The 26,286-nt window shown below is 35.3% G+C and overlaps 1 protein-coding gene across 2 annotated transcripts in view; it reads right to left on the bottom strand.

Moving 5' to 3' along the window:
- The window catches only part of NCAM2 (neural cell adhesion molecule 2), a 407,496-nt gene extending 381,781 nt beyond the window's left edge, over positions 1–25,715 (bottom strand). The window contains exon 1 of one of the 2 annotated variants that reach the window (XM_039857416.1): positions 25,423–25,715. In XM_039857416.1, coding sequence (XP_039713350.1) covers positions 25,423–25,477 — 55 coding nt within the window. In that variant the 5' untranslated portion in view covers positions 25,478–25,715. The remainder of the gene's footprint in view (positions 1–25,422) is intronic. The other variant, XM_039857415.1, reaches the window with a different exon arrangement.
- Positions 25,716–26,286: the final 571 nt, after the last annotated feature.

Below are 26,286 nucleotides of genomic sequence, written 5' to 3'. Positions count from 1 at the left end.
AATGACCACACTATCTCCTTGCATATTGAAGACCTTACTTTAAGAGTGTTACATGATGTAGATTTCCTCCACACAAAGCAAGATGATCTAGATCCTATCAACAGAATACTATTTATTGCCAATTACTATATGACACAAATGAACCTGTATACACAATAAAATCGAAGACTAAGGGCTCATTAAGTTCTATCTGAGAATCTGGGAGATGGTTGGACGCAGAGGCAATCACTTCAGAGTGCAAGTCCAGTGAACAAGGTACCAGGCTGGGCTCTACTACCAGCTGGTTGTGTGACTCTGGGGAATTTAATATCACTCTCCATGTGTCATAGATCACCTTTTCTTTATTAGGATAAACACTTTGTCTAGTCTCTAAAAACTATTAGAGCAGGTTATAAAACAACTCAATATAAAATTACAAATTCAAAATTAAAAACTATAGAAAAAATAAATAGTAAAATTAATGATACATGTTAGTTACCAGACCTCAAGGTAATATAGTTATAAAATGGTTTTTAAAGCATTAGTTCTATTACTTCCAAGTTTAATGTGGAATTAAATGGGAACACAGATCAGAAAAAATTTTATAGAAAATAAAGTACTATGCAGTTAATCTTAATGTAGATGTTCTTCATTCCACAGAAAATAAAACATTAAAGATTAAAACACTTTTCTCAATTTACCTTAAATCTTATCATTATCTTTTTAGATTGTTAAATTCATAAATGTATTAACTAAAGTTATTGTGATGTGTACCTTGTCATATATTTTATACGGCTTTTAAAGCCCTCTATATATTATTTATTTTTCAATTACAGTTGACATTCAATATTATTTTACATTAGTTTCATGTGTACAGTATAGTGGTTAGACATTTATATAATTAAAGTCCACTATATTTTATATTTCTGCATTACTTAAATTTTAAACAATATTAGTTGCTGTGGTTAAATGTGTCATCATTTATCTAATAAATACTGAATCAACTTACTTCTCTCACCACCACTCATTCTAAAAGGAAACACACTGTCAAGAGTCAGCTAGTAGAGTACACTTGGGGCAGGAAGACGAATGACAAACCCTGAAGATGTCCTCAACCTAATTCCCAGAACCTGTGAATGTTGCCTTACATGGCAAAGAGACTTTACAAAAATGGTTAAGAACCTTTAGATGGCGGGGAGTAGTATCCTGAACTGTTTATGTGGGTTCATTATAATGTCAAGGGCCTTATAATAATTTAAAAAAAAAAAAAGGCAGGTGGTTCAGATGAAGATGTGATAGAATTGGAGACAGAAAGACAGAAAAATTTGAAAATTCTATACTGCTGGCTTTTAAGATGTGGAAAGGGGCCATGAGCCAAGGCATTGCAGGTGGCCTTTAGGAGCTGGAGAAGGAAAGAACACATTCTCAGAGCCTCAAAAAAGAACAGAGTCCTGCCAGCATGATTTTAGCCCAGTGAGACTTCTGACCCCCAGAATAGTAAGATAATAAATCTGTATTGTTTAAGCCACTAATTTTGTGGTAATTCCTTACAGCAACAATAGGTAACTAATATAGGAGTGGTAAAAAGACATGACCTTTGAAGTTAGCCTACCTTGTCCTGAAATTTAGAAAAGTCATTTAAAGTTTCCGAGCATTGTTTTCATCATCTGTAAAATGGCTTGGTGTTAATACAGTATTTACCTTATAAGGTTATGCTTAGCCTCAAGTGAAATATGTATTTAATACTTAGCATAGAGTCTGGGATAATATGCTCACAAAATACAGTATATTTTCCATGGATCTTTTCCAAATATTCAAAATCATTCCCTCAACCCTATTATCACACAGGAGGTAAGAAACGGAAGTCAAATGTATGGCATAGGTACATAGAGTCAAGGCTAAATGCAATCACATGAACAAAAATTTTGAAAGCAGACAATCATGGTTTTGAATTCCAGATTCTTCGCTTATCAGTTGAACAACCTTGAACAAGTGATTCATCTTCTCTGAGACTTAGTTTCTTAATTAGTAATTTGTATAAAGTAAACATCCTTCATAGATTTGCTACAAGAGTTCATTCAAAGTGTCTAATACGACCCGGGACACAGCTGGTATAGCTCACTAGGTGTGAATTTTCTGACCTCCCATTCCTATTTGAAACATGTAACCAAGATATAACACATTTATATAGGTGAATATATGGAAGCCCAGAGAAATTAAGTCAATGCTTGATGTGATCCCAGGAATTCTGTTTTCAAGCTAAGGATTCTTCCTCCCTAATCACATATGGCTAGAATACTGACCGATCATCCAAAGAATTAAGCAAACTAGGTAACAAGTGCTTCTGAATGTCGCTGACTCTCACCTCTAGCTAATAAGCAGGGAGTTTTTAACACTGAAATAACATATATAATTACATAATATAATTTTAACATTTATATACAGTTTTAATTCCAACGATTCTACATGAAATGTATTGAAGATTTAAACTAAAAGCATAGAACAGTTTAAAACAGCAAATGTAATGCCAAGCAAAGTCTTAGTTTATGAAGATAATTATTTGTTTTCTAATTCTGAAAGCTAATGCTATTGTTAAGTATGTATGAAATACAAATCCACTGTTCTAAGTTCTCCTGCTCCTACATTTGTTTCAAGTTGACAACCTCAAAAGTTAATCACAGACCTAGACTTGGCAGTCATCCCAGCACAGAAAAAAGGATGTATGGATTGAAACTGCTTTGCATTCTAGTCACAAACAGCACACTAGCGAAATGACAACTAAGAATTTTACATCAGAAAGAATCTATTGTTCTCTGAACTGCAATAAATGCTTGTAATTAAGTCCAAGTACACCTTGACCAGTGCCACAAATTTTAATCTGAAAAATATAACAATTAAAGTTTGGGGCAATGTAAGAAGTCAAATAAAATTAAAAAGAAAATTGTAAATATTTGTGTAAAAGCACACCTTATAGAAAATTTATGTTTTTAAAATTAAGGAGTGTGGATTTGTATTTATGAGTCATGGCATAATCTTTATACGAAGCTACATTTTACTCATTTCACTGTAGTTCTAAGTCCACACTTCAAGACAGCCAAAGAGCTATATTATTATTCAAATAAATACTCTCGGAAATTAGTACTATTTGCATACTGCATTGTAATACTAAAAGTAATTTTACACACTCACATTTAGGAAAAACATGGATTATATATCTCTGATAGATTACATAATTTTGAAAAATTTAAACATTAAACATCCTCTCACACAGAGACACTTGTTTTGTTTACTTATATGCTAAAAGAATATTAAGTACAATCAGGTAGACTCATATGAAAACATTGATTCTCACATAACAATATTGTGTATTATAGATATGTGATACATATGCTATGTTTTACAAAAAATAGAAGACAATATGAGCATTTTGTTTACAAGTTTAATATGTTTGTCTTGCATAAGCCTACATATTGCATTGCACTGTCTCATTTTAATTCAGCTAAGGTAGTCTATGCTGCATTTGTCTGTCTGATTACATGCAGGCTGCACACCAAAGTTCTCTGGCAATAACAGTGATATGCTGGGAAGATTAAGTACAACTACAAAAACAAAGTGACCTCAAATATGACTCAAAAATCACTTAGACTGAAGGTCTGCTTGGGAAATATGAATCATTGTGTTTGGTTTTCACTCAAAAGAGCTAGCCAGGCCTCATTAAAGAATCTGATAAGTAAATATGTTTCACACAACATAAACCTTTGAATGGAATTATGATTTTAACAGTTTTCAATAACAAAATGATTGGAATTGGGAGGCTTGTATCATTTTTTAAAAGGAAGTATAGAGGGCTCAAACAATGTGTCCATTTTAATGTCTGTAATATAAATTTACAATAAAGTAGAAAAAGTAATTTTATTCATAGTTCTTCCTTTGAGATAAAGAAAGCTTGAAATTAACTACATTCACATATTCTACAATTGAAGAGAATTATAAAACTGAAAACAGGCTAGTAAAATAATATGATGAAATGATATATCGGTACTATTGCATATTTACAAATTATTTCCATATATGCAATTTTGGTTAAAATTTGAATATTTTATTAGAAGAGTCTGCTAATGTGGCTTCTTCAAAGGAGATTAACAGTTCCTTGAGGGAAAAGACAGTGTTTTATTCATCTCTATGAATTTAATTTACATTATAGTGCTTATCAAAATGACTGGAAAACTGTTGATCTTCTAAACATGTCTTCAATAAATACATAAATGAACTCATGTTATCCAGCAATAGAAAATATAAAGTAATACTTACCTCGGACTGCCTTTGGTCAATTAAAAAATCTAACTCTGTTAAAAAAAATAGAACTCAAAAAATGAGAAAGTTAACACAGTTATACACTGACAAAGAATGCATGTCTGTGTACCCCCAAAATTCATATATTGAAATCTTAATTCCCAATGTGATGATAACAGGAAGTGGGGTGTCTGGGGTGTGATTAGATATTAGGAGGTGAATCCTCATGAAGGGGACAGTTACACTTATCGAAGAGACTCTAAGGAGTCTCCCACCCCTACAGCCACATGAGGACACACAAAAGAAGAGAACTTTCTATGAGCTAGAAAATCTGCTGGTGCCTTGATTTTTAATTTCCAAGAGACTTCAAGAGAATTTCCATTCTGAGCATTTCATCTCGAACTTTAAAATGCTTTTACACCTTCTGTAACCTCCTCTGTTTCTCAAATAAAGTCTATCCATCTCCTCCTAACTATTCTTCTTTTCGCCTTGGACAAGATGTTAGAAAATGGTCAGCCTGAACCTTGCTTACTTCCAAACATCACACAGTCCTCTCTTCACCACCATCATCATGCTTCTAGGATAAATCCATGCAATGTCAACACTTTCCAATTCCTCAGCACCTATCATCAAACTCATTTCTTGACTTTAACATTTTTAAATAACTCTAGGTAGGAAAGGCTTAGTTTATTCTCTACCTGTCCCTGCTATTATTCATAATTCAATAAAAAAATATTGACCATCCTTGAATTTCTTCAATTCTGTCCTCACATCATTTGCATAAATACATTATCAACTTGCTCAATTTAGACAAGACTTTGCATATACTTATTGATACACTTCACGAATCAGTTCCACTGTACCCACTCTCTCACTCTGATACACAACAGGTCATACCTCCCATATGCCCACCAGTTTTTTAGCACCCTCTCACCAAAAATGCATTCTTTGCCCTGGAAGTGTGGCTGTATTCCTACTAATTTTCCTTTAAAATATACACCCCCAACCATAAGAAAATGAACGTTTATGTAGTAAAACAAATTCTGGGAAATAAAATATATTGGTTTGATCCCAAGTAAAATTAACACACTTACTTCAGATGCAGTAAGACTATTCTCCTTAATTACAGAGATCTAAGTATTTAAAAAGATAGAAATTGAGTTCTTCCAATTAAACACAAAATATAAAGAAACAGTGGAACACTCAGTATCTTGCAAATGTCCTCTGATAGAGCAAGATTGCCATTCCTGGAGAGATAGAACATATTAACATTAAAAGTTCTACTCATTAACTTTTAAATCTTTTTCCCTTGGAATAAAATACTGTCATGGATATTTGGATAAAATAATGGAAACAATATTCTGGCACATTTAAAATAACTTTTAAAAGCATGTGAAATTTTAGCTTAAAAAATTGTTTTATTTCTTAACATGAATTGTTTTAAGATTCTTCTACTTAAGTTGAAAAGTTGGTTTAGAACAAGCCCCAAGCCTTGCAACTTACTAGCTGTGAATAACTGAATAAGTCACTTATCCCTCTAAGGGATTTTTTTTCTTTCTGTTTGTAAAATAAGGATGTTGGTTAAAATAATTTTCAGGTCCTTCTCTTATAAATAAATATTTCAAGTCCCTCTGTTTTTTTACAGGTATTCTTGGAAAACACAAAACCTAACCATCTTCTTTGCTCCAGAAGAGAAGTATGTGAGCAAAAGCAAGTTTCTAATACCATTGACAGCAGTATCATCAAGGAGCTGATAATGTAGGTAAGCAGAACAAAGCTGGTTGATTTTCTAGTTCTTCCTAGAGACTCATTCTCACTGTGCTATTTCAATCAAATTCTCGGCACTTCATGTACACCCATATAATCAAATTGTATTCACAGGCTGATATCACATTTTGTCACTTATATGGAAATATCACACATTCTTTGTATTATTGCTTTGGGAATAAGTGTATTATTACTGATGCTAGATGGTTAAACCCCTTGAGAAAATGATACAGGGCTTATAAATCCTTTTATTACCCATAGGTTCAAAGGCTGCACAAACCAAAGATTTGAGAAATATAAATGAGTGAATGAAATAGAAGCCAAAAATCTTAAAGATACATTTGTAATTTTTTCTTTTATGATTCATCACTTTAAATTATGGTTTAACATCTTACTTTAACATAAAAAATCTAATATAATGAAACTATCTAAAAATGTAAACTAAACAATAAATACTAATAAACTGCTCATTTCTGATTTTTATATATATATAAATTTACATATCTATATATATGTAAATGATAGCATAGATTAATATAATCTGCTATGTCTTAGACTCTTTCCAAGGATGATTACATGAAATGGCATTATTAAAAAAATTTCTAGATCTTTCCAAACAGCAGAATGCAAGTCATCATCATTTCTGACTTAAATAGCTAAACCATAACTTTAACCTTCCCTCTGGATAAACAATATGGTTTCCTCATTTGATAATAAAAATTAATATCCCATCTTCTCTTTTTCCCCTTTTCCCAGAAAACTCTGAATTAAATGTAACTTTAAATGAAAAAACATAACTTATATTTTTATATTATTATTTTGCCTATTTCTCATAAACTTATTTTGATTTTTAAGAGTATTATCGTGTGCATGTATATATGTAAATATATATATTTTTCATGGTGTAACCAAAAATTTTTGCATTTGCCGACTATAAATCCTAATATATTTAAAGTAAATTAATTTTATATAGTCCTATCCATTCATTCTTGCTTTTAATTCCTTTCCTTTGAGATCAAATTAATAAAATCCTTTCTAAATCTAAGGTTCATGAGTTTAGTACTTATGTTTTCTTCTATGCAATTTATTGTTTCAGGTCTTATATTAAAGCTTTTATCCATTTTGAGTTAATTTTGGTGTACGGTGACAGATAGCAGTCTAGTTTCATTCTTCTGCGTGTGGCTTTCTAATTCTCCCAGCATCATTTATTAAAGAGGATTTCCTTTCTCCATTGTATGTTTTGGCTCCTTTTTCGAAAATTATTTGCCCACATATATAGGGAGCTTATTTCTGGACTCTCAATTCTGTTCTATTGGTCTTTGTGTCTGTTTTTCTGTTAATACCATGCTGTTTTGATTGCTGTCCCATTGTAGTAAAATTTGAAGTCAGGCAGAGTAATACCTCCAGCCTTGTTCTTTTTCTCAGGATTGCTTTGGCTATTAGGGGTCTTTAGTTCTTCCATACAAATCTGATGATATTTTGTTCTATTTCTTTGAAAAATGCCATTGGGATTTTGATGGGGATTGCATTAAATCTGCATATTGCTTTGGGTAATATGGTCATTTTAACTGTGTTGACTTGAACACAGAATATCTTTCCACTTCTTTATGTCTTCTTTAATTTCTTTTGATAATGTCTTATATTTTCAGTATATAGGTCCTTCAGTCCCAAGAAGACATACAAATGGACATACATATGAAAAGATGTTCAATTTCACTAGCTATTAGGGAAATGCAAATCAAAACCATGATGACATATGAAATACATATGACATACATATGAAAAGATGTTCAATTTCACCAGCTATTAGGGAAATGACATACATATGAAAAGATGTTCAATTTCACTAGCTATTAGGGAAATGCAAATCAAAACCATGATGAGATACCACTTCACACCTTCACACCTATTGTTAGAATGGCTATTATCAACAGAACAATTAATAACAAGTGTTGGAGAGGTTATGGGCAAAAAGGAACCCTTATACACTGCTGGAATATAAACTGGTACGGCCATTATGGAAAACAGTATGGAGGCTCTCAAAAAATTAAGAATAGAATTACCATATGACTCTCTTCTGGGTATTCACCCAAAAAACTTGAAAACACTTATCCACAAAGACATATGCACCCCAATGTTCACTGCAGCACTATTCACAGTGGCCAAGACATGGGAAAAACTGGTGCCCTTTAATAGATAATTGGATATAGAAGATGTGGTACATACATACAATGGAATATTACTCAGCCATAAGAAAAGATGAAATACTGTCATCTGTGACAACAAATGGATGGATCGAGATTATCATGCTAAGCAAAATAAGTCAGGTGGAAAAAGTTGAGAACCATATGATTTCACGTACATGTGGGATATTAAACTGAAAGCAACAAACAAACATGCCAAACAGAGACCATTGGACATGGACAGCAGATTAGTGGTTACGAGAGGGAGTGGGGGAGTGGGGAGGTGATATGGATAAAGGGGATAAAATATACGGTGACAGAAAGACATTTACTTCTGGGTGGCGAACACATAATGCAATATACATATGACATATATTGAACTGTACACTTGAAACATATGATTTTATTAACCAATGTCACCCCAATAATTAAAAATTAATTAAATATTTTTTAATATTTTGTTTAATATCACAGACACTTGTATGATGGTTGACTTCTACTTTAACTTTTATTAGGCCTTTGCTATTGCTATTTTGGTTATTTAATTATTGTAAGAGATATGTCCATACAAAAATCACTTCTGACTTTCGAACCTTTTCCCTGTTAAAATTAAATTTCCTTAAACTGAAAAGAGATTATAAGAGTTTTAATATTTGTTTCATTAGAGTGAAACATTAAGAATTTTCAACAATAAATTATTCAGAAATTATTAATACTCTATAAAGTTATGTGAATGCAAATGGACTATTTAAAAGTAATGACATCAAAAACATTTTGCAATTGTTTCCAGATATGTTATATGAGTATTTTTTAGACAGAAAGCAGTCAGAATGAATTAACTTTAGTGTAATTATTAACTAATAGTTTTAGTAACAAAATAATTCAAGTAATATTTACCTGAAGAGTGCCGTTTGATAAGTCCTTCCATATTTTTATATAACCAAAATTGATTCTGCTATAGAATATTTAGGGTCAGGAAAAAATTGAACTAATTCAGGTTGGTAGGATATACATATAACTAACTAAAGCAGATACACAAAGATAAACTTCTGGATTTTTGACTATTACATTCACTTGCTTTTTTCCATGAAAATCTATGAAATTGTTGAGAAGAAAAATATTATTATTTATTATTAACAAACATCTTTAATTAAATTTTAAGTACATAGTTTGAAAGAAGTTAGGGGTAACATTGACTAATTTAAAATTTTACCAAAACTATGTATGTTTATCTTTAAAGACTTTAAAAGTGCAAATGTTCTAGAACATGCGTCAGTATAACATGCTCAGTTATAACAGCCCTCAGAGCCATATATTTATTTTATTTAACTCACATTCATATAGTGATAGTTTAATTCTCTATTCAAAATATAAATAGCAACATAAGATGATCATTTGTTTTTTTTCAACAATTTCCTGAGCATCCACTATGTGCACCACATAACATAAAACTTTTGTCTATAAACTTAGAATCTGATTTAGAAGATACAATTAATGACATTAAAAACTTAAATAATGCAGGGTTGTATGAAATCTAAAATAAGCAGAACTAATCTACACTCTAGTGGTTTATAAGAGACAGAAAACGGTTTGTAATGATTAAGAAAGGTTTCAAAACTGAAGTGGGTTTGAGCTTCATTTTATAGGATAATCTGACGTTAAGTGGAGAGATTAAAAAATGCCACATAGTGAAAGGTCAAAAAAGCTACCTCTATAAAATTAATTCAAGACTAGAGTGGTGGATCATGTCAACCTTTTATTTTTTGTAAACATAATAAACACCATCTACCCAATTTTCTCTCCTCTTCTGTATTTACAATTCTTTCTTACACATCTACACATTCTTTATCACGCCTTACAGTTCTCTAAGTCCCAGACTCTGTAACTTTCCACCCAGTTAGCTGAGCCATCTATCCTTTTAGGAACTGCAAGAGTGGAGAACCAAGAAGTCAATATCAGTTTTGATTTCCAAACAGCACTTTTAAATAAAGCATGGCAGAATGGATAGCCTTGAATGCTAGGATTTTAGCATCGAAATCCAGGCACTTGAAAGAAAGTATATTCATAAGTGTCTTTTGAAATATATCAATAACTAAGTGCTCAGATTGAAGAAAGAGTTTATAATGTGATTCATAGTAAAAGAAAAGTACACCTGCTCTAAGAATAGTTTCAAATTCCCTAAAAAACAAGAAGAATGCAACTAGTTGTTGGTAAGAATGAAAACGGAAGATTGTCAAGTATCTCCTACACGGTTACTTTCTTCTTCCTTGTGTTGAAATTCTAGGCAGGACCCCAAAGGCACCTGGCCAGCCTGCTCTATCATCCCTACCATCATAATCTCTGCTACCAGCACCACCACTCAAAGATTCTAACAGCGAACAGATTTTGTCTTTGTTTCCCACCTATAAGCAAAGGAGCACCAGAATACCCGACTGCAGTAGGGAACCGGGATGAAGGTATCCAGCTGGCCGAAAACAACCCAAGTTGTGCTCCACCCACCCCCAAGTCCTCAGATTCCACTGCAATGTGGAAAAGATTTAGAAAGTGCTCCCATAATTCCTTTATTATGATGCAGATCTTAGGAAAATAAATTGTCACTGAACTGCCTTGGTGGGGGTAAGTGGGTGTTAAAGATAACTAAAGCTTCAACTAGGGAACCCAGTAGCACAGGTAAGGAGGGTAACACCATCAGCCAGGTCATGAGGGAGGAAATGCTAATCCTCTGAGCACAACCAGAGCCAATGGGCGCTGGGGTGGGGCCTTCTCCAGTAGTGTGGGAACCACTGGGCTATGACTTCTCTTTGGAATCAGACCACATGGAATGCCAGGTTGGAGGAGGTCATCAGAGGAAATGACCACCAGCTGACCTGCAAGCTGGACTTGGGCAATCAGAAACTCCTCACCTCTCTCCTGTCTTTGGAATGTATGACCTGATCACCATTCCCATGGTTTTCTGTTTTCAAGGACAAAGCATTGAGAGAGTATGGTATTGTTGAGCCCATCTAGATAGTATATGTAATTAACCACAGTTAAGCTCTCTACATAAACTTTTAAGATTCTGGTAGGCGGGTGAAGACATCTACTGGTCTTGTGGCTGCCCAAGACCAGCCTTGTATGTAAGTTCCCTTGTTTATTAAACTTACCACCTACCAATCTAGAGTGGCCTGCCTCTTTCTTCAGTCTCTCCTTGCCCACCATGTCGGGGGGCAAGTTTGGACCAGTTTGTGATCCAACAGCAAGTAGTACAGATACTACCCAAAGTCCAGGTGGAGCAAAGAGTTGCATTTGAGCTGATGATGAAGAAGACTGGAGAAAAAGCAAACAAGGAAAGTAGGTTTCCACCTAAACCCAGACAGGAGTCTGAGTAGGATTACTGAAAGAGGAGGGAAGCCCTAAAAAAAAGACTGGACTTTGCACAGGATTCTGGCGTTAGACAGTTCTGAGTTGGCCAAGTAATAAACTGAGTAATTACCCTCAATTTTTCATTCTGCCTCAGCTATGGAATCATGCACCGTGATGATAAACAGCTAACTCAGAGGAGCAGAGAGCCCAGATACCATAAAGGCCCAAACTGCCAAACTTAGCAGCTGCCACCTGCCTGTGGCTAAGTGTGGGAAAACTAAACAGAATGTAATCAATAATACAGTGATAACGTGGCTTCCAAAAACTAATAACTATCTCAAAATAAACATTCTGACATCTTACCAGAGCATTGTTTTCATAAAGCCAAATTCTCTTTGGAAGTCTTTCAAAGAAGCCTGGTTAATAAATTAGACAATTGGATAAATAAATTATGGTTCATATATACTATGGAATATTACTCTGCTATTAAAAAAAATGAAATCCTACCATTTTCAATGACATCGATGGACCTAGAGGTCATTATGCTGAGTAAAATAAGTCAGACAGAGAAAGATAAATACCATATGATTTCACTTATATGCGGAATCTAAGGAACAAAAAGAACAAACTAATCAGAAACAGACTCACAAATACAGTGGAAAATTTGATGACGGACAAAGAAGAGAGATTTGGGGGGCTGGGATAATGGAGTGAAGAATTAAAGAAGTACGAATTAGTAGTTGATAGATGGTCACGGGGATGGGGAGCACAGCAGAGGGAATACAGTTAGCATTAATATGATGGTTAGGTGGAGGGCCAGGGGAGGAAGGGAGCAATTGTGGGGGATCGTTTTATGAACTATATAGATGTCTAACCAATGTACTGTATACTTGAAACTAATTTAAATTTTTTTTTAAATTAGTAAAGAAAATCAAATGAAAAAAATCATGTAATTATAACTTGCCTTACAGTAATACTAATGATGATAGCTAACATTAATTGAACACTTACTTTGGGAGCAGTATTATTACTATCCCCATTTTACAGATGAGAATATTAAGGAATAGAAAAGTGTATCATTTGTTCAAGAGAGCAAGTGGGTGAGCCAGATTTGAATTCCAATCTGCCAAATTTTAGACTCTGCGCTCTTAACCGTCACAGAGCCTCTGACATGGAAGAATACTTTGAAGGGTCAAAGCGTTTGCATGCTCACAAACAAAAATAAAAAATTTTGCAAGTAAAGATATCAAAAATTTTGCTTTGAAGCTAAAGAGAATGTAAAGATACTTAGAGTTTTAATTTATAAGTAGAGATCTGCGCTTCAATGAGTGGGAAACAATGGTAGAAATAAAACACAGATGTTGAATTACTTGCTGAAGATATCATTTGGGCTATAGAACCCAAATTTATTCACAGGAAACCACTACCAACTTGTGCATAAGAAATAGTTTTGCCCTGGTACTCAGCAGCCATTAGCTTTAATGCCTGGGACTGCCATGTGCTGGCACAAATCCACTTAGTATCCAACCATTCAGCCAGAACACTTCAACAACCAGCCACGTGATGTGCATTTTGAACACTTTAGAAACAATATTGACTGGTGTCACCAAACTATAGGCACTAAAAATCAAAGAAACCTTTAAAACTGGGACCATTCCATGTCATTTATTGAAAAAGGAAAGCTCCTCTCAAATTACTTTTTATTTCCATAAAATCATAAACCAGTTAATAATAAAGTTAACCGAAACTACCTAATTTGAACACTATTACTTTGCTGCAAATAAGTGAACTTGGCTCCCTTGAATACCTGCAAATCTGGAAATACTTTATACGAAAAACATTATCAACATATCTCACAAAAGCTCTTTACACAAACGAATTTGTTCTCTGTCATCAGAAATAGAAGCAGATTATCTATTTAGTAATCCTCAAAAAGGACGTGGCAATCAACCACTGAGATACAAGAGAACTTTGTATCTACAATTTTATGATTCAATCCTTATTGTGGTTTTGCAAATATGTTAAATAATCTGTTCAGCAGCTTCGAAACAATAAATGTTATAAGTTGTGCAATGTGATCTAAAGGAGAGCATAACACTGTTAGCAGCCTTCAACTTTTCAATTACAAATTGGGGGAAATGAAAACGAAGAATTCAAGTCCGCACATGCATTTCAATCACAGCTCCTAAGCTGGAACCGAAGCATCTATGTTCCAAATGCTGATTTTATCTACATTGAGGGAATATGTTTTGATGGAAAACAAGATAAATTATGAATGCTTATGTACTGGGAGTTTCTTTGAAAAAAATAAGATGAGAGAGCTGTTTAGCTGTTCATTTTGTGTAACGGAAAGACAACAGATATTGTCTTGCAGTCTTGAGAAATTAAACACTAATTAGTCTTCAGTTATACAAAGTGTGAATAGTAAGTCCAATGTTTTATCATGGAGTACATTTGCTTCTTAGAGGAAAAGAGCAGCAAAAAACAAGTCATTTAAAATATTTATGAATTTCAGCACTAATGAAACAAATACAGCAAACATTCTGACACAACACGAAATAATGGAATGACTTTCCAAAGTTTTTGTATACATATATATGTATATGCACACACACACACACACACACACACACACACACACACACACACACACATTTACATGTTGTCTCAAAAGAGACAGTGTCAGTATGGGGTTCTACAGCATAGAAAAAAAAAAAAAACAGAATGGCTATCTAAGAAACAATAATTACAGAGTAAGCACATAGTTTTATACACTAAGCACCTCAGTGTCCATCCTGCCTTTTAATTCACTGTGTGGTCTCAGGACGAAACCATCTAGAGGTCAGGAACTAGTGTAGTTAAGTTCATATCTTGGTCTAGGAATGCATTAGATTAGAATCCTGATTATGAGTCTACTAATTTCAATATTTTACCTGTCTCAGCAGTGAATTTCAAATTAATATTCCTCATTTTCATTTCTACATCTCCCTCTAAAGAAGACTTGTTCCTCATTTCTATTTTTTATTCAACTCTTCCAGAAATCAAATGAATATTTTTCTAGGTCTCCTTAAATTTGAGAACATTATTTTCCTGTCCACTTTGGGGGAAAAAATAAAAGCAACTAAATATATTTCCTTTAAAAAATTAGCTCTTTATTTTGTAAACTTCTGGAGGGCTAGTCAGATTTATGCAGTTCATTTTATTCCTTAACTTTTACCCTACCCCTGCCATATTTTAACCACAGTCTTCATACACGGTACAGTGGGAGGCACTCAAGCCTTCAAACTCAAAATAAGCCTTCATTCAAATCACACTGTGGACAGTTCATAGCTATGTGACCTCAGGTAAATTGCTCTATCTCTCCATCCCTTAATGTCCTTATTTATAAATTTTTAAAAGACAGTGAAAGGTATATAAATATAGATATTAAATGAGATCAACCATAATAGTTTAGGAGATTTCCAGGACATAACCTTTTCACTAAGGAAGCTAATATCCTTACCTACCATTCTTAAACTAAACGATAGTAAAACTGTGCACAATGTTAACAGTTGCCTTTTATAAGGACTGGACAGGAAAAGATGACTCATTTCCAGCCAGCCTAGGGTTACAATCCCACTTTTGCCACTGAGCAGCTTTGTGAGTTTGGCAAGTCAAACTCTTCAATATTTCTTTGTATCCCCTTCTATAAAACAGAATCAAACCCATAAGGAAGCTTGAAAAATTAAATTAAATCATACATACAAAGCATCCAAACATGGTATATTGTTAAGTGCTTAATAAATATTGACTATTGATATTGTTTACATTCTTTGTCAAAAAAAGGGCCCATTCAATATCCCTGCAACAGCTACATTTGACTACTTAGCATATACCATTTCCCCTCCCTCATCGTTTCTTTCTAAATGAACACTGAATTTGGCCAGTCACATGCCTGAAGGGAAGCTGATCTACTCCTCGGTAACTGCATGGATTTGATTAGTCAAGGGAAATCATGGTAATGCCATCCTCACCAGTGATCGGTTTAAGGGAGTTCATATGAAGCAATTCTAGCCAATGAGAACTGAGGGAAAGTCTGGTGAATGACATTTGAATTTTTTTTCCTTTATTATTAAAATAAGTCCAGTAAAAGAAATATTTATTTCTTTCTTAACTTCAGATTTTATTGCATAGGATTTGATAGGTAAAACTGCTGCAGCCATATTTTTTCCATTAAGTCAAGGAAAAAAAAAAAAAGCCAAAACTAAGGAGAAGCATGAACCCCCAAACCTGCCTTCAGATTCCTTTTCTCATGCTATAATAGATTTTCATTTTTAAGCCATTTTGAATACGTTCTTCTCTTATTTGACCCTAAAAGCATACTAAACTGATGTAATTTCATTGTGAAAGTATTCAGAAAGTAAACCACAATTGATGACTTGCTGAATTATTAATAATTACAGTGTTTCACAATGAGAAGCCATTTAAAATACAGTTTATATTTAAATATTAATGTTATATAGCCTTTAATGAATTATACTAACCTGAACAATCAAACTGCCCCACCTTGCAACCACTCTGAGCCCAAAATCTCTAAATTCTATTAGTTTTCCATGCTCATTAACCTTCTGGATCACTAAAAGATTTATTCATTCATTAATTTAAATAGTACTCACACACCTAGAGTTTGGCTAATCAAAAGAAATGGCCCGAAAGAAATCTGAAACGAGAGCTACTCCCAATGCTTTCTTTCTTCAGCAATTCCTTGCTACTTCAAAGGAACCGTGTTTTAGTGAAATGAGTGAAGTTTTAGAACCAAATATTAACTGAATTTGCATGTTGAGTCCTTTACTTATTATATGCTACTTAACTTTTATGAAATTCAGTTTCCTCATCTGTAGCATAATGCTTCAGGACTTCTACGTATATGGTGAATATAAAAATGAGGTCAGCAATATGCAAGTACCCTGAAGGGTAACTGACAGATTTTCATCTGACAAAGATTCTCTTCTGCACCAAACTCTAGTCAGGCTCTGCTGAGCTCTCTTCTCAATGAGGCCTCAACCTGGTCTACTAAGATTTGAACAAAACACTGAAGTAATTTTTTAACAGCTCGAGGAAGCATCCCTAGGATGATGCTAACCCCGCTAGGAGTGCTTGCTTGAAAAACCTCAAGGCTGCAAAATAACTTATTGTTTGTTCCAGTCATCACCTGAGCTTAGGGCCTCGGCTTCCCAGCCTCTGTGGGGGAACAGGAGCCGGACTCTAATAAGCACCAGTGAACAAATCCAGATGAGTTTCACATGAACCAACCAATTGCCTTTCTGCTTTTCACAATTTTTCACTTTTCTGAGCTTCCACTCACCCTGCTCCCTATTCTCTCATTCTCCCTTTAAAAGATCTAGTCACCTCTGTGCAAATCGAAGTTTTAAATTTACATTGGGCTCTTAACCCTGTTGAAGACAGTAATACGCTACATTCCTAATATAGTATATTACTGATTAAAATCTGTTCTTACCACTTTAAGTAGTATCTGGCTTTGTTGATCTTTGACACTCCTGTCAGTCAATTAATTCATCAAATACTTGCAGACACTGCTCATGGAGGGAACTAATATTCAGAGAGAAAGTAGTAGGGGAACAAGTATAAAAATAACCAGAAAGGGTAGTATTACAGTTACTAGAAAACTGGTTAGGAATAGATGAGTTACAATAATAGAAAAACTCCACAAACTCTCTCATACATAGAATAAAACACAAGTGTAATCACCTACTCTTTTATACTATAACATAGGTCTTAGTCATATTACATTGGTTTATTTTACAAGTAGTGGCATGTGTTTCTGCTCTATCACCATATTTGCATCCCTGAAAATGCTGATGTCTGAAAAACTATGCAGTAAAAAATATCCTGGCTGATGGGAAAAGATAAGATTAGAGGTCAGAACATTCAAAACCTACAGAAATGTGTAACCAAGCACTAACAATAACCATAAAAATCTTAATTAAAATACTAGCACAGTTAATCTCTACTGGTATTTATACCTAGCTTCTGCATTTTCTCTCAAAATGTAAATCCTGAAGGGCATTCACTTTAAAATGAAAACTATGATCCAGGGTGTAGCTTTTAAAAAATAAAAAATAAATAAAACAAACAAACACATCACTTTGACACAGAACAAAATGACTTCCCAGTTTCTTCAGCTGTACTCTAAACATTGCCAGATACATAATATAGTAAAATCAAGATGGTTCTTAAAACCATTAAACAAACTAATATTTGCACTAAGAAAAGGCACTTGAGTTGATTTTTCATATATTTCTTAACACCTTCATAGATTGCTCAGGCTTTTTCTTTAATTGTGAGAAAGCTTCCTCTTGATCGCTTAAAAATAAATGAGCTGAAGAAATTATATATGTATACGATTCTTGCATCATTCCCCTATTTGCCAAGAGTGTATGAGATAATATGCATCAAAGAAACACACCCTGAAGCAGAAAATACTGAATTATGCCTTAAATGTATTTGGTATTCTTTGGCTATAAATGTGGATGTCGGCAACAAAACATACTTAATAGCTCTAAGCAAATCTGATACTCAATCACAAAACAGCATCTATCAAATGTGATTTTATAAGGATTAAATAAGGTGAATGAAAATGCATAGCACTGCTCTTAAATATAGAGTAGGCTTCAAAAATATTAGTTCCCTTGGATAGTAATAGAAAAACCTTCAACTCTACATATTTACTATCAAGTTTCTCTTTTTTTGTTGTTTTTTTGTTTTAGTTTAGTTTTTGGGGGAAGGGGGTTCGTTCTTCTTTATTGTATCATGTTTCTTTTTTGAGTTTCCCCAGAAAAAAAGAAAAAAAAAAACACTATGGATAAGCAGAGAAAATTAATGAAGCATATATAATAAAACAAACTAGACCTACATGCTTTTTAGATTTTACCCAAAATTCCAGACACGCTGGAATTTGAGAGTACAAATGATGATGGAAGAAAGAGAAGTTAATAAAAGTGGAGAAAGATCCTGAAGAAATGACAAAGATCAATAGTCTGCCTTTCCAAATTTATTGACGACATTTCTATCTAGATGTTCCATGGATACCTCAAACTCCACATATCATTTTAGAAAATTATATACAAGCCAAAAAAAAAAAACAAAAAACAAAAACAAAAAACAAAAAAAACTACACTTGCCTAGAATAAATGGTTTTCTTTATTTCCCTACTTCTATTAAGATATAACCATTCTTCCTGTCAAATAGGCTTAAAACTTTGGTCACCATCTTCCTCTCAATTTCCCAAATCAAATGTGTTATTAAAATCCATTAATTCTGCTATAGAAACATGTGTCATGCTCACTTACTCCCTTTTCATTTCCTGCTGGTCCACCGTCATGTGGCCTGTATACTTAAAAACAAAACGAAATCTGTCATGTTATTCTCCTGCCCAAACAATGGCTCCCAAAGACCTACACGAAAGCTTCAAACTAGGCTTGGCCTCCATGCCTCCTGCCTTCTGATCCCACAGTGTTTCCATAACTGAATCCAGCAACTCACCTTTCCAAATCTTAATTAAATCGAATAGTTACTGTCCTCTGAACAGTCGCCTCCTTTTCTACAACTTCATCTTCTGATTTTTTTTCTTTTTTTTCTCCTTGTATTATTTTCTCAATTTACTATTACCACGTTGAAGCCCCGACTGCTTCTGTGAGTAGCAGGTGGCATCCTCGCTAACAGGCAAGTCTTTGCACATGTCCTGCATTTGAATCTTTGTTTCCTTGCTGTGCAAGCTTAGTTATTTAAATTTTCTATGCTCTATAGCCCTCAAGTGTAAAAGGGGAATAATAATGTGATAATAATCAGAGGATTCTTGTACATATTAGGCTAGTTAATACAAGCACTTGGAGCTTGTCAGTACACACTCAACAAATTTTAGCTTTTTCTAGGTACTGAATTCCTAAGGACTTACTTAAACCATTTACTTTTAATTGATTATATGATTTCTTTTGTCATTTTGCAACATTTGGTTGAACAGTTAGTTTCTTGATCTCTCATCTGCTTATTTGTTTTTTTAAAATTTATATTTTTCTCTTCTCAACTATCAGCATTGAATCCCATACACTACCCAGACCCTACACATGTAAATTTTCAAACAAATAATAAGTCCATTGAAAAATAGGCACTGAACTAGAAGTGAGAATATTGAATCCTAATTCCAGATAACTACTAAAATTGTTATAAGCAAATTAGATAATTCCTCTGTACTTCAATTTCTTCATTCATAAAATAAAGTTAATGGTTCCTTAGATTCTCGATGATCATTAATTTATAAGGTAGTTAAAAGCACTTTCAAAAAGTGGTCTGTATGGTTATAAAATGATGGCATTACATTCATTGTAAGGCCTGAACAAGTATTTATTAATTGATTTACTGACAAAATGGCACAGAACTTAAGTATTATCATTACTTTGAGCTGAAGAAATGTTAGATTAATTATTAATTAATGCAAAAGGTTTGTGTTCAGAGAATTGAATTAAGAGTTTAGAGACCAGAGATCTAGTAATTAATTCCTTTATTTTTCTATTATACTTTCAGTAAGTCACTTATCCTAAATATGTGCCCAGCTTAAGTCTCTCAGTGACTAATACCAGCCTGGTGTTGGCCCATGGAAGGGATTCATTATACAAAAAGAAACCCCTTCCTCAAGACCCTTTACTGACATCTGCTGGAAAATTGTAAAAGTAAATATGTATCCTGAAAGTAAATATGACTATGAGTGGCGCCCCCTGGAGTTGTTCATACAACCTATACAAACATTTTTAGGAATGCTGCCTAATAAGGTGTCTGAAGCACCATAGACACTTAATAAATGTTTGATGAATGAGTAAATAATGAGTGAGCCAAGTTTATCAATAAATTAGATCATCTCTGTCTCACTAAAATGTTTTTCTAATCACACAGGAGCTTATGATGATTTTTAAAAATTGAATAAATTAGATGTTTCTAAAGCACAGGCAGATTTAACTTTATAAATATTACATCAAAAATATAAGCAATGTCTGGCATAGCAGGGTTGACATTTTACAAGATGGCTACACATATCGCAATTGCTCCACATGGCAGTACAGCCAGATATATTTATATCAGATTTTCAAATAAGCAAATAACAGTTATGAGAGTTTAAATTGCATCTTCAAAGTCAAGAGACTTTTAATGGTCTAGGTCTTCTAATTTCAAATCCAATGTTCTTTCTCCTTCTCTACTAGTTTTAATAACAAAATGGAGCCAAGAAAACTTTGATCAATTGACCCGAAATTTTCAAACTCTCATCATCAGTCTTCAAATTCGCCATCCTCTCTCAATTATTGTTAGTAGCACAAGTGAATATGAGGAACTAGAAAGTACACTGATAGCTATTTGGTATCAGTACTATTATTATAATTATAAATACTTAAAAGTTATTAAAATATTTAAAAGAGTTCCATATAGAAGCACTTTTATTTGCTGAACAATTAAAGATAGCTTGGCTCTATGAAGCTCAGGAAAATTACATTTAATAAAAGCATAAAAGCACTGGTTGCATCTTAAAGTGCTCTCATATCAGATAATTTGGAAAATTAAAACTAATTTATAATCTTTTAAACAGGCCTGTCTTCAACATAATTGTGATAGTATAAAGAGCACAAGGAATTTAGAATCTAGGTCAATAAAACTTGAAAAACAATGATATTCTCTTTATAAGAATATTAAAATTATAAATTTTGCATACAACAACACCCAGAGGATTAATTTTATTTCGGACCCAAATAACAAAAGCAATTCAGATGCCTTCTACCACTTATCGAGCACTTTCTTCAACCTCTTGAAAGTTCACTACTATGAGAGATGACCCTGAAAACAGATAAATTAAAATCATTTTCCAAATGTCAAAAGTCAATGAAAGTAGCAGGCCCAGTTCCAGGGCCCTCAGACTCACAGCCCTGGTTCCCTTTGCATGGCTCCCTCACGAGGAAACAGACAAAAACAAATTACACTCTTCAGCGTGGTTACCAGCCTCAGTCTCTGCAAGTCATTTCTCAATCCCATTACAAACTAGTTCTATGTCTGAAAGAAAGCCATTTTATTTACTAAATTATATGAAGTTTGACTTTCTTCTTGTACTGAATGAGGTTCTTTTGTTCCACTAATTGCTTCTTTAATAGGATGTTACCCCTGGGAGAACATTAGCCCCCTGTGTCATTGAAAAGACTCATTGAACACCCGGGACTCACCAATCTCCCTTCTTGCTCTCTGGGCTCCAATTCAGCATTAGAACTAAAGTGACCAAATGCTCTGCTTAACTCCTTTGACATAAAGCATGGAAAGAAACCCTCTGAGTTATTCACTGACAATAAGGATATTAATTAACATTGCCCATCTTCTCTAAGTGCAAATGAATGTAGAGTTGATTCAATAGAAACCTAACAAAAAGAGGCTGACCTCAAAGAATTAGAGCAGGGTAAACAGAAAAAGATGTGAGAGAGGCTGTATCTATATAACACCCTCCACTGAAGATAGGTTTGTGGAGAGCTTCTTGTAGACATGACATCAGTAGACACCCACATACCTGTGCTTTATTTTTAGAAGATACACTTCTCTAATGAATGATGACTTATTAGTACTTCGCCATAAAGAGTAAATGGAAGCAGTTGCCTGTAAACATAAATATAACTAATTAACTGGGCAACTCACCTCTCTCTCCCCGTGATCTTGGCTTAGGTAAGGGTTCTGACTATGTATCTATGGGTGAACTAGGTTCCAAGAGAGGTGAACAGCTCTGTTCTTACGTTATCTTTTCATACAGTAATGCTTCTATTGCATATAATGTGAACATCCAGTAATAGCCATTTATTAATCATACTTGGATAATTTTTAAAAGAAGAAGAAAATGATATTAGAAATTCAAAAGGCTTCAGTGAAGCAACCTATACGTACTACAGTTTGAGAATCTGAATTTACATAGATCCAAACAGAAAATGCACTGTGAATCACAGACTCAAGTTATCACTTGAAATTTATGACAGAGGCTGTAAACAAGTTTTGAATACAAAGGAAAAATAATTGTAGAAGTTAGAGTTACAGAATGTCCCTTCCACTGACATTAAATTCACATGACAATTGAATTGACACTTGACAATTAAATCCCAACCTTACTTCATTAGGTATTAATCTTGCAGTGGAAATGAGAGGCTTTTTAAAGAAATATTTCTGGTACAATGAAAAAAGCTCTCACTACAGTAGAACAATAATGTTGTGTTGAAAGTTAGAAATAGAATTATTAGGCCGTGTTAGCTAATTATGGTATTAGCATCCACTTAAGTTAGTCAGTTTTTCACTTCTGTCATTTTCTCCTATTCAACTGCTGCAGTTCAAAACGTTTTGACTACGTAAAAGCAAATACATCATCGTTGCCTTTCCCCAGTCTAACTGCATACCACTTTCCAAAGCAATAGCTTCAATCATGCTTCATAAAATCCCCTGCAAGTATATTGTTGGAAACATAAATCAGCAAGCTAGAATCTACTATTTCTAAGGCAAGCTCAGGGATCACTGACTGGAGTCTTTTCCATGCCCCCCTTTACAAGAGAACAAACAAAATTATGAGTTACACTAGATCCATTTAAAAAAACTGCTGCCAGTGGTGTATCTGATACTTGCTGCTACAACCTTAATTGGAGAACAAAACACTAGCACAGAGGAATTGGACTCCCGGATCAGCCTTGCTGTTTCTAAGCATCTCTGACTTCATTAGGACACACGGCACAGAAGTACTACATGTTTCGTTTCACAAAAGCTAGGTCTCTCTGATGTGCACCTATGCCTCTATGAGTGTCATGCATTTTTAAATTGTACTGGATAGAGAGATCTTTAGAACAATTCTCTCCTCCTTCCCTGTTTTATTACAGTTGAATATGGGCTCCCCTCCAGGCATGCTTTAGTCTTAGAGCTCTTCTTTATTATAACCCTGCATTCAAAATTATAAATTAGGTGGATCACAATTTCGGATCTACGTTACATATATAGAACCAAATTATACGTGTGTGTACTGATTTGAACATTCCTAGATTTCCACTGTATCCCCCAAATTCCAGCACACTTAATGTCTACAATGGTAAATTCACAGACTCCACAACTGAGACATTTTCTATTCTCTAAACCAGTGACAATGAAATCATAAGTCTGCATAAACTTGCTTCCTATTATGCCCCATCTTGCTCCGCACTATCTACACTTGGTTAATGGCAGTGGGATTTTAATTGCAATTTTCAGAGACTGCTTCTTAGTATTCAGAAATACCTGTCTATATTATAAATGAACAGCTAAACATAATCAGCAGCTCTCCAAAAATAAAAGCAGCATATCTATAGGGCATAAAGTATATGCTGATTTTTGCTATAATAGTGACTGAATTAACCAATTGAGCTAATACTAGCTTCAGATGGACACATCTGCAATTACGCTGTGACTAAAATTTTGCATACTCTATATCAAGGGAAAATGAGCAGCATCTTACCAAGACACTTTACAAACTATAGCAACATCCAGTGTTTGCATTCTGAACATAAAATATGCATCCAATCGTGTTTCATCAGCCACTAACATTATAGCTTTAGGGAGGAGAAGGGCAGAGAAAGGAAGGTTTCATATCCAAAATGTCAAGCCCTGCTAAAGAATGATAGAAGGACCCAGTGAGTGTGGAAGAGCAGAAACGATTTCTAGGCTTAAAATGGAGTTCTACCACCCCCTGCTGGACCAAATGAGCAACGCAGAAAAGGCTAAAAAAAAATGCCTAGAATTGAATATAGTGGAAATATTCTAACTTGTCTTATTTTTCTTCCAAAAACAATTTCATGCTATACTAATAATATAACGTTCTCTGCAATTACTACACATCGCGAAATAACTGCTATTTTTTTTTTTCTTTACAGGTTTCCACCAATGCATGTTTTAGCCTTTTGCGTCCCCAATTAAATGCCCAAACTTGTCTGGATAGTTGAAAATGCCTCCATTTGTTATAAATATGTTTTATGTGAATGTGAACTATCTAAAAAAGCAAGATAAATTCACAACTATCACTATACAGATAAACAGAGGCAGCTTCCACAAATTCTCAGGTTATTCTAGCATGCTATTTTCTTTTCTTAAGGGATAAAGACACCCACTAGTTCTCCATAAGCTAAAAAATCCCTTACAGGTGTAATAGCAATTTGATGTTATCAAAATTTTCAACCTTTATGTATTAACAAAGGGGTAGGTGAAAACGAATGACTGCAACACATTTCCAGTTTTTTCCATTTGCTTTCTTACAACATCCATGGCCCCTCTCTCCTCTCAGTTTTCAACAGGAATAAGCCATCATCGTTCACTTCCTAGTCAGGAATTGAGGTCTTGGGAAAGGGCAAAAAGAGAGTCTCTACGAACTGAATATCTTGCACACAACAGATATTTCACGAACGAGTTTAACGCCGATATAGTTTTTGCTGCTTCTGTAAAACATCGCCGTTCCCTTTCCCTCCGCAACCTCAGATATTTAACTGTCAATACACACCAACATACTCATCCAATTTTTGATCATGACAACCAGAAAAAGCCAAGATCCCCCCCCCCAAAAAGCAGTTTGCCTCAATCTCCTGCTCACTGATGCTCATCTCCAATTCCATATTTTCTCTTAATATGCAGATGATTTTTTTTAGCGGCTGCTAAAAGAGCGAAAATAATAACAATAACTATAACTTTACTTCTTTCATTTAAATCTTCCTGTACCTCCCTCTACCTCTCTGGGTTGGATGGAAGGGGGAGGGAAAGTAAATGCAATAAAGCACCACACTCCTACCTTGCCCGCTACTGACAAGCAACCCGAGCAGGTAGAAGGAGAGGAGGAGGCTCATGTTCAGGACGTGACACTGGTGGACACTTCCAAAGTTATTAAGTCCAGCCCTGGAGAGAGAACCTTCCGCTGCCACGGCCGTCTCAGCGAGAGCCGCCGCTACTCCCGGGGTGCCCCAGCCGCCCGCAGCCCGCGCGCTCCTCCTCGCAAAGTGACTGCAAGCTCCGCTCCTTGCCGCACTATATCCAGGAAGCGGCGGCGGCGGCGGCGGCGGCGGCAGCAGCGGCCGCCGTGGCGGCGGCAGAGCCGGGTGGGGAGGGAGGCGGGGGCGGGGGCGCGGGGAGGGGAGGGGCCGTGCGGCCGAGGCGTATCCCTCCGCGCCGCACGGAGGCCGCTTTCGCAAGGCGCGCGGGCCCAGGATTCGTCCGCAGTCGAGCTCGGAGGCGCAGGTTCGGTTCCCGGCGCCTCCAGCTAGCGGGGCCGCTGCGACCTGGCCGGCAGGAGCACGCGTGCGAATGGCGGCCCTACGCTTTGCCCGACGGCCATCCGCGCGTTGACCGACAGCCCTGTGCCGATGAGGGAGAGAAAACTCGAGCTCTCGTACCGCTGCCGGCCGGTTCGCGGAGATGGGCCACTTAAGCTGATGCTGATGCTGCAGGCGGCTGCCGGGCCCCGCGCTCCAAGCACGCCCCGGCTTAGCCGAAGCGAGGGGCCCGGGAGCGGGCGGTTTATTCTGCAGCTCTCATTCCTCCAGGGGCGTGGAGGGCTGGGGAGAGAGGATTCCCGGCACTCCCAGCCCCTCCATCTCGCTCAGACCTTCAGCAGGCTGCCCCTTTCCCACGCTTTCCACTTTGTCGCGGGGGTGGGGGG

This window comes from Pteropus medius, unplaced genomic scaffold, assembly GCF_902729225.1.
Source record: "Pteropus medius unplaced genomic scaffold, Ma_sr-lr_union100, whole genome shotgun sequence".
Lineage (NCBI taxonomy): Eukaryota > Metazoa > Chordata > Mammalia > Chiroptera > Pteropodidae > Pteropus > Pteropus medius.
Note: the sequence above shows the minus strand (reverse complement) of the source record. Positions and strands in the feature narration are given on the sequence as shown.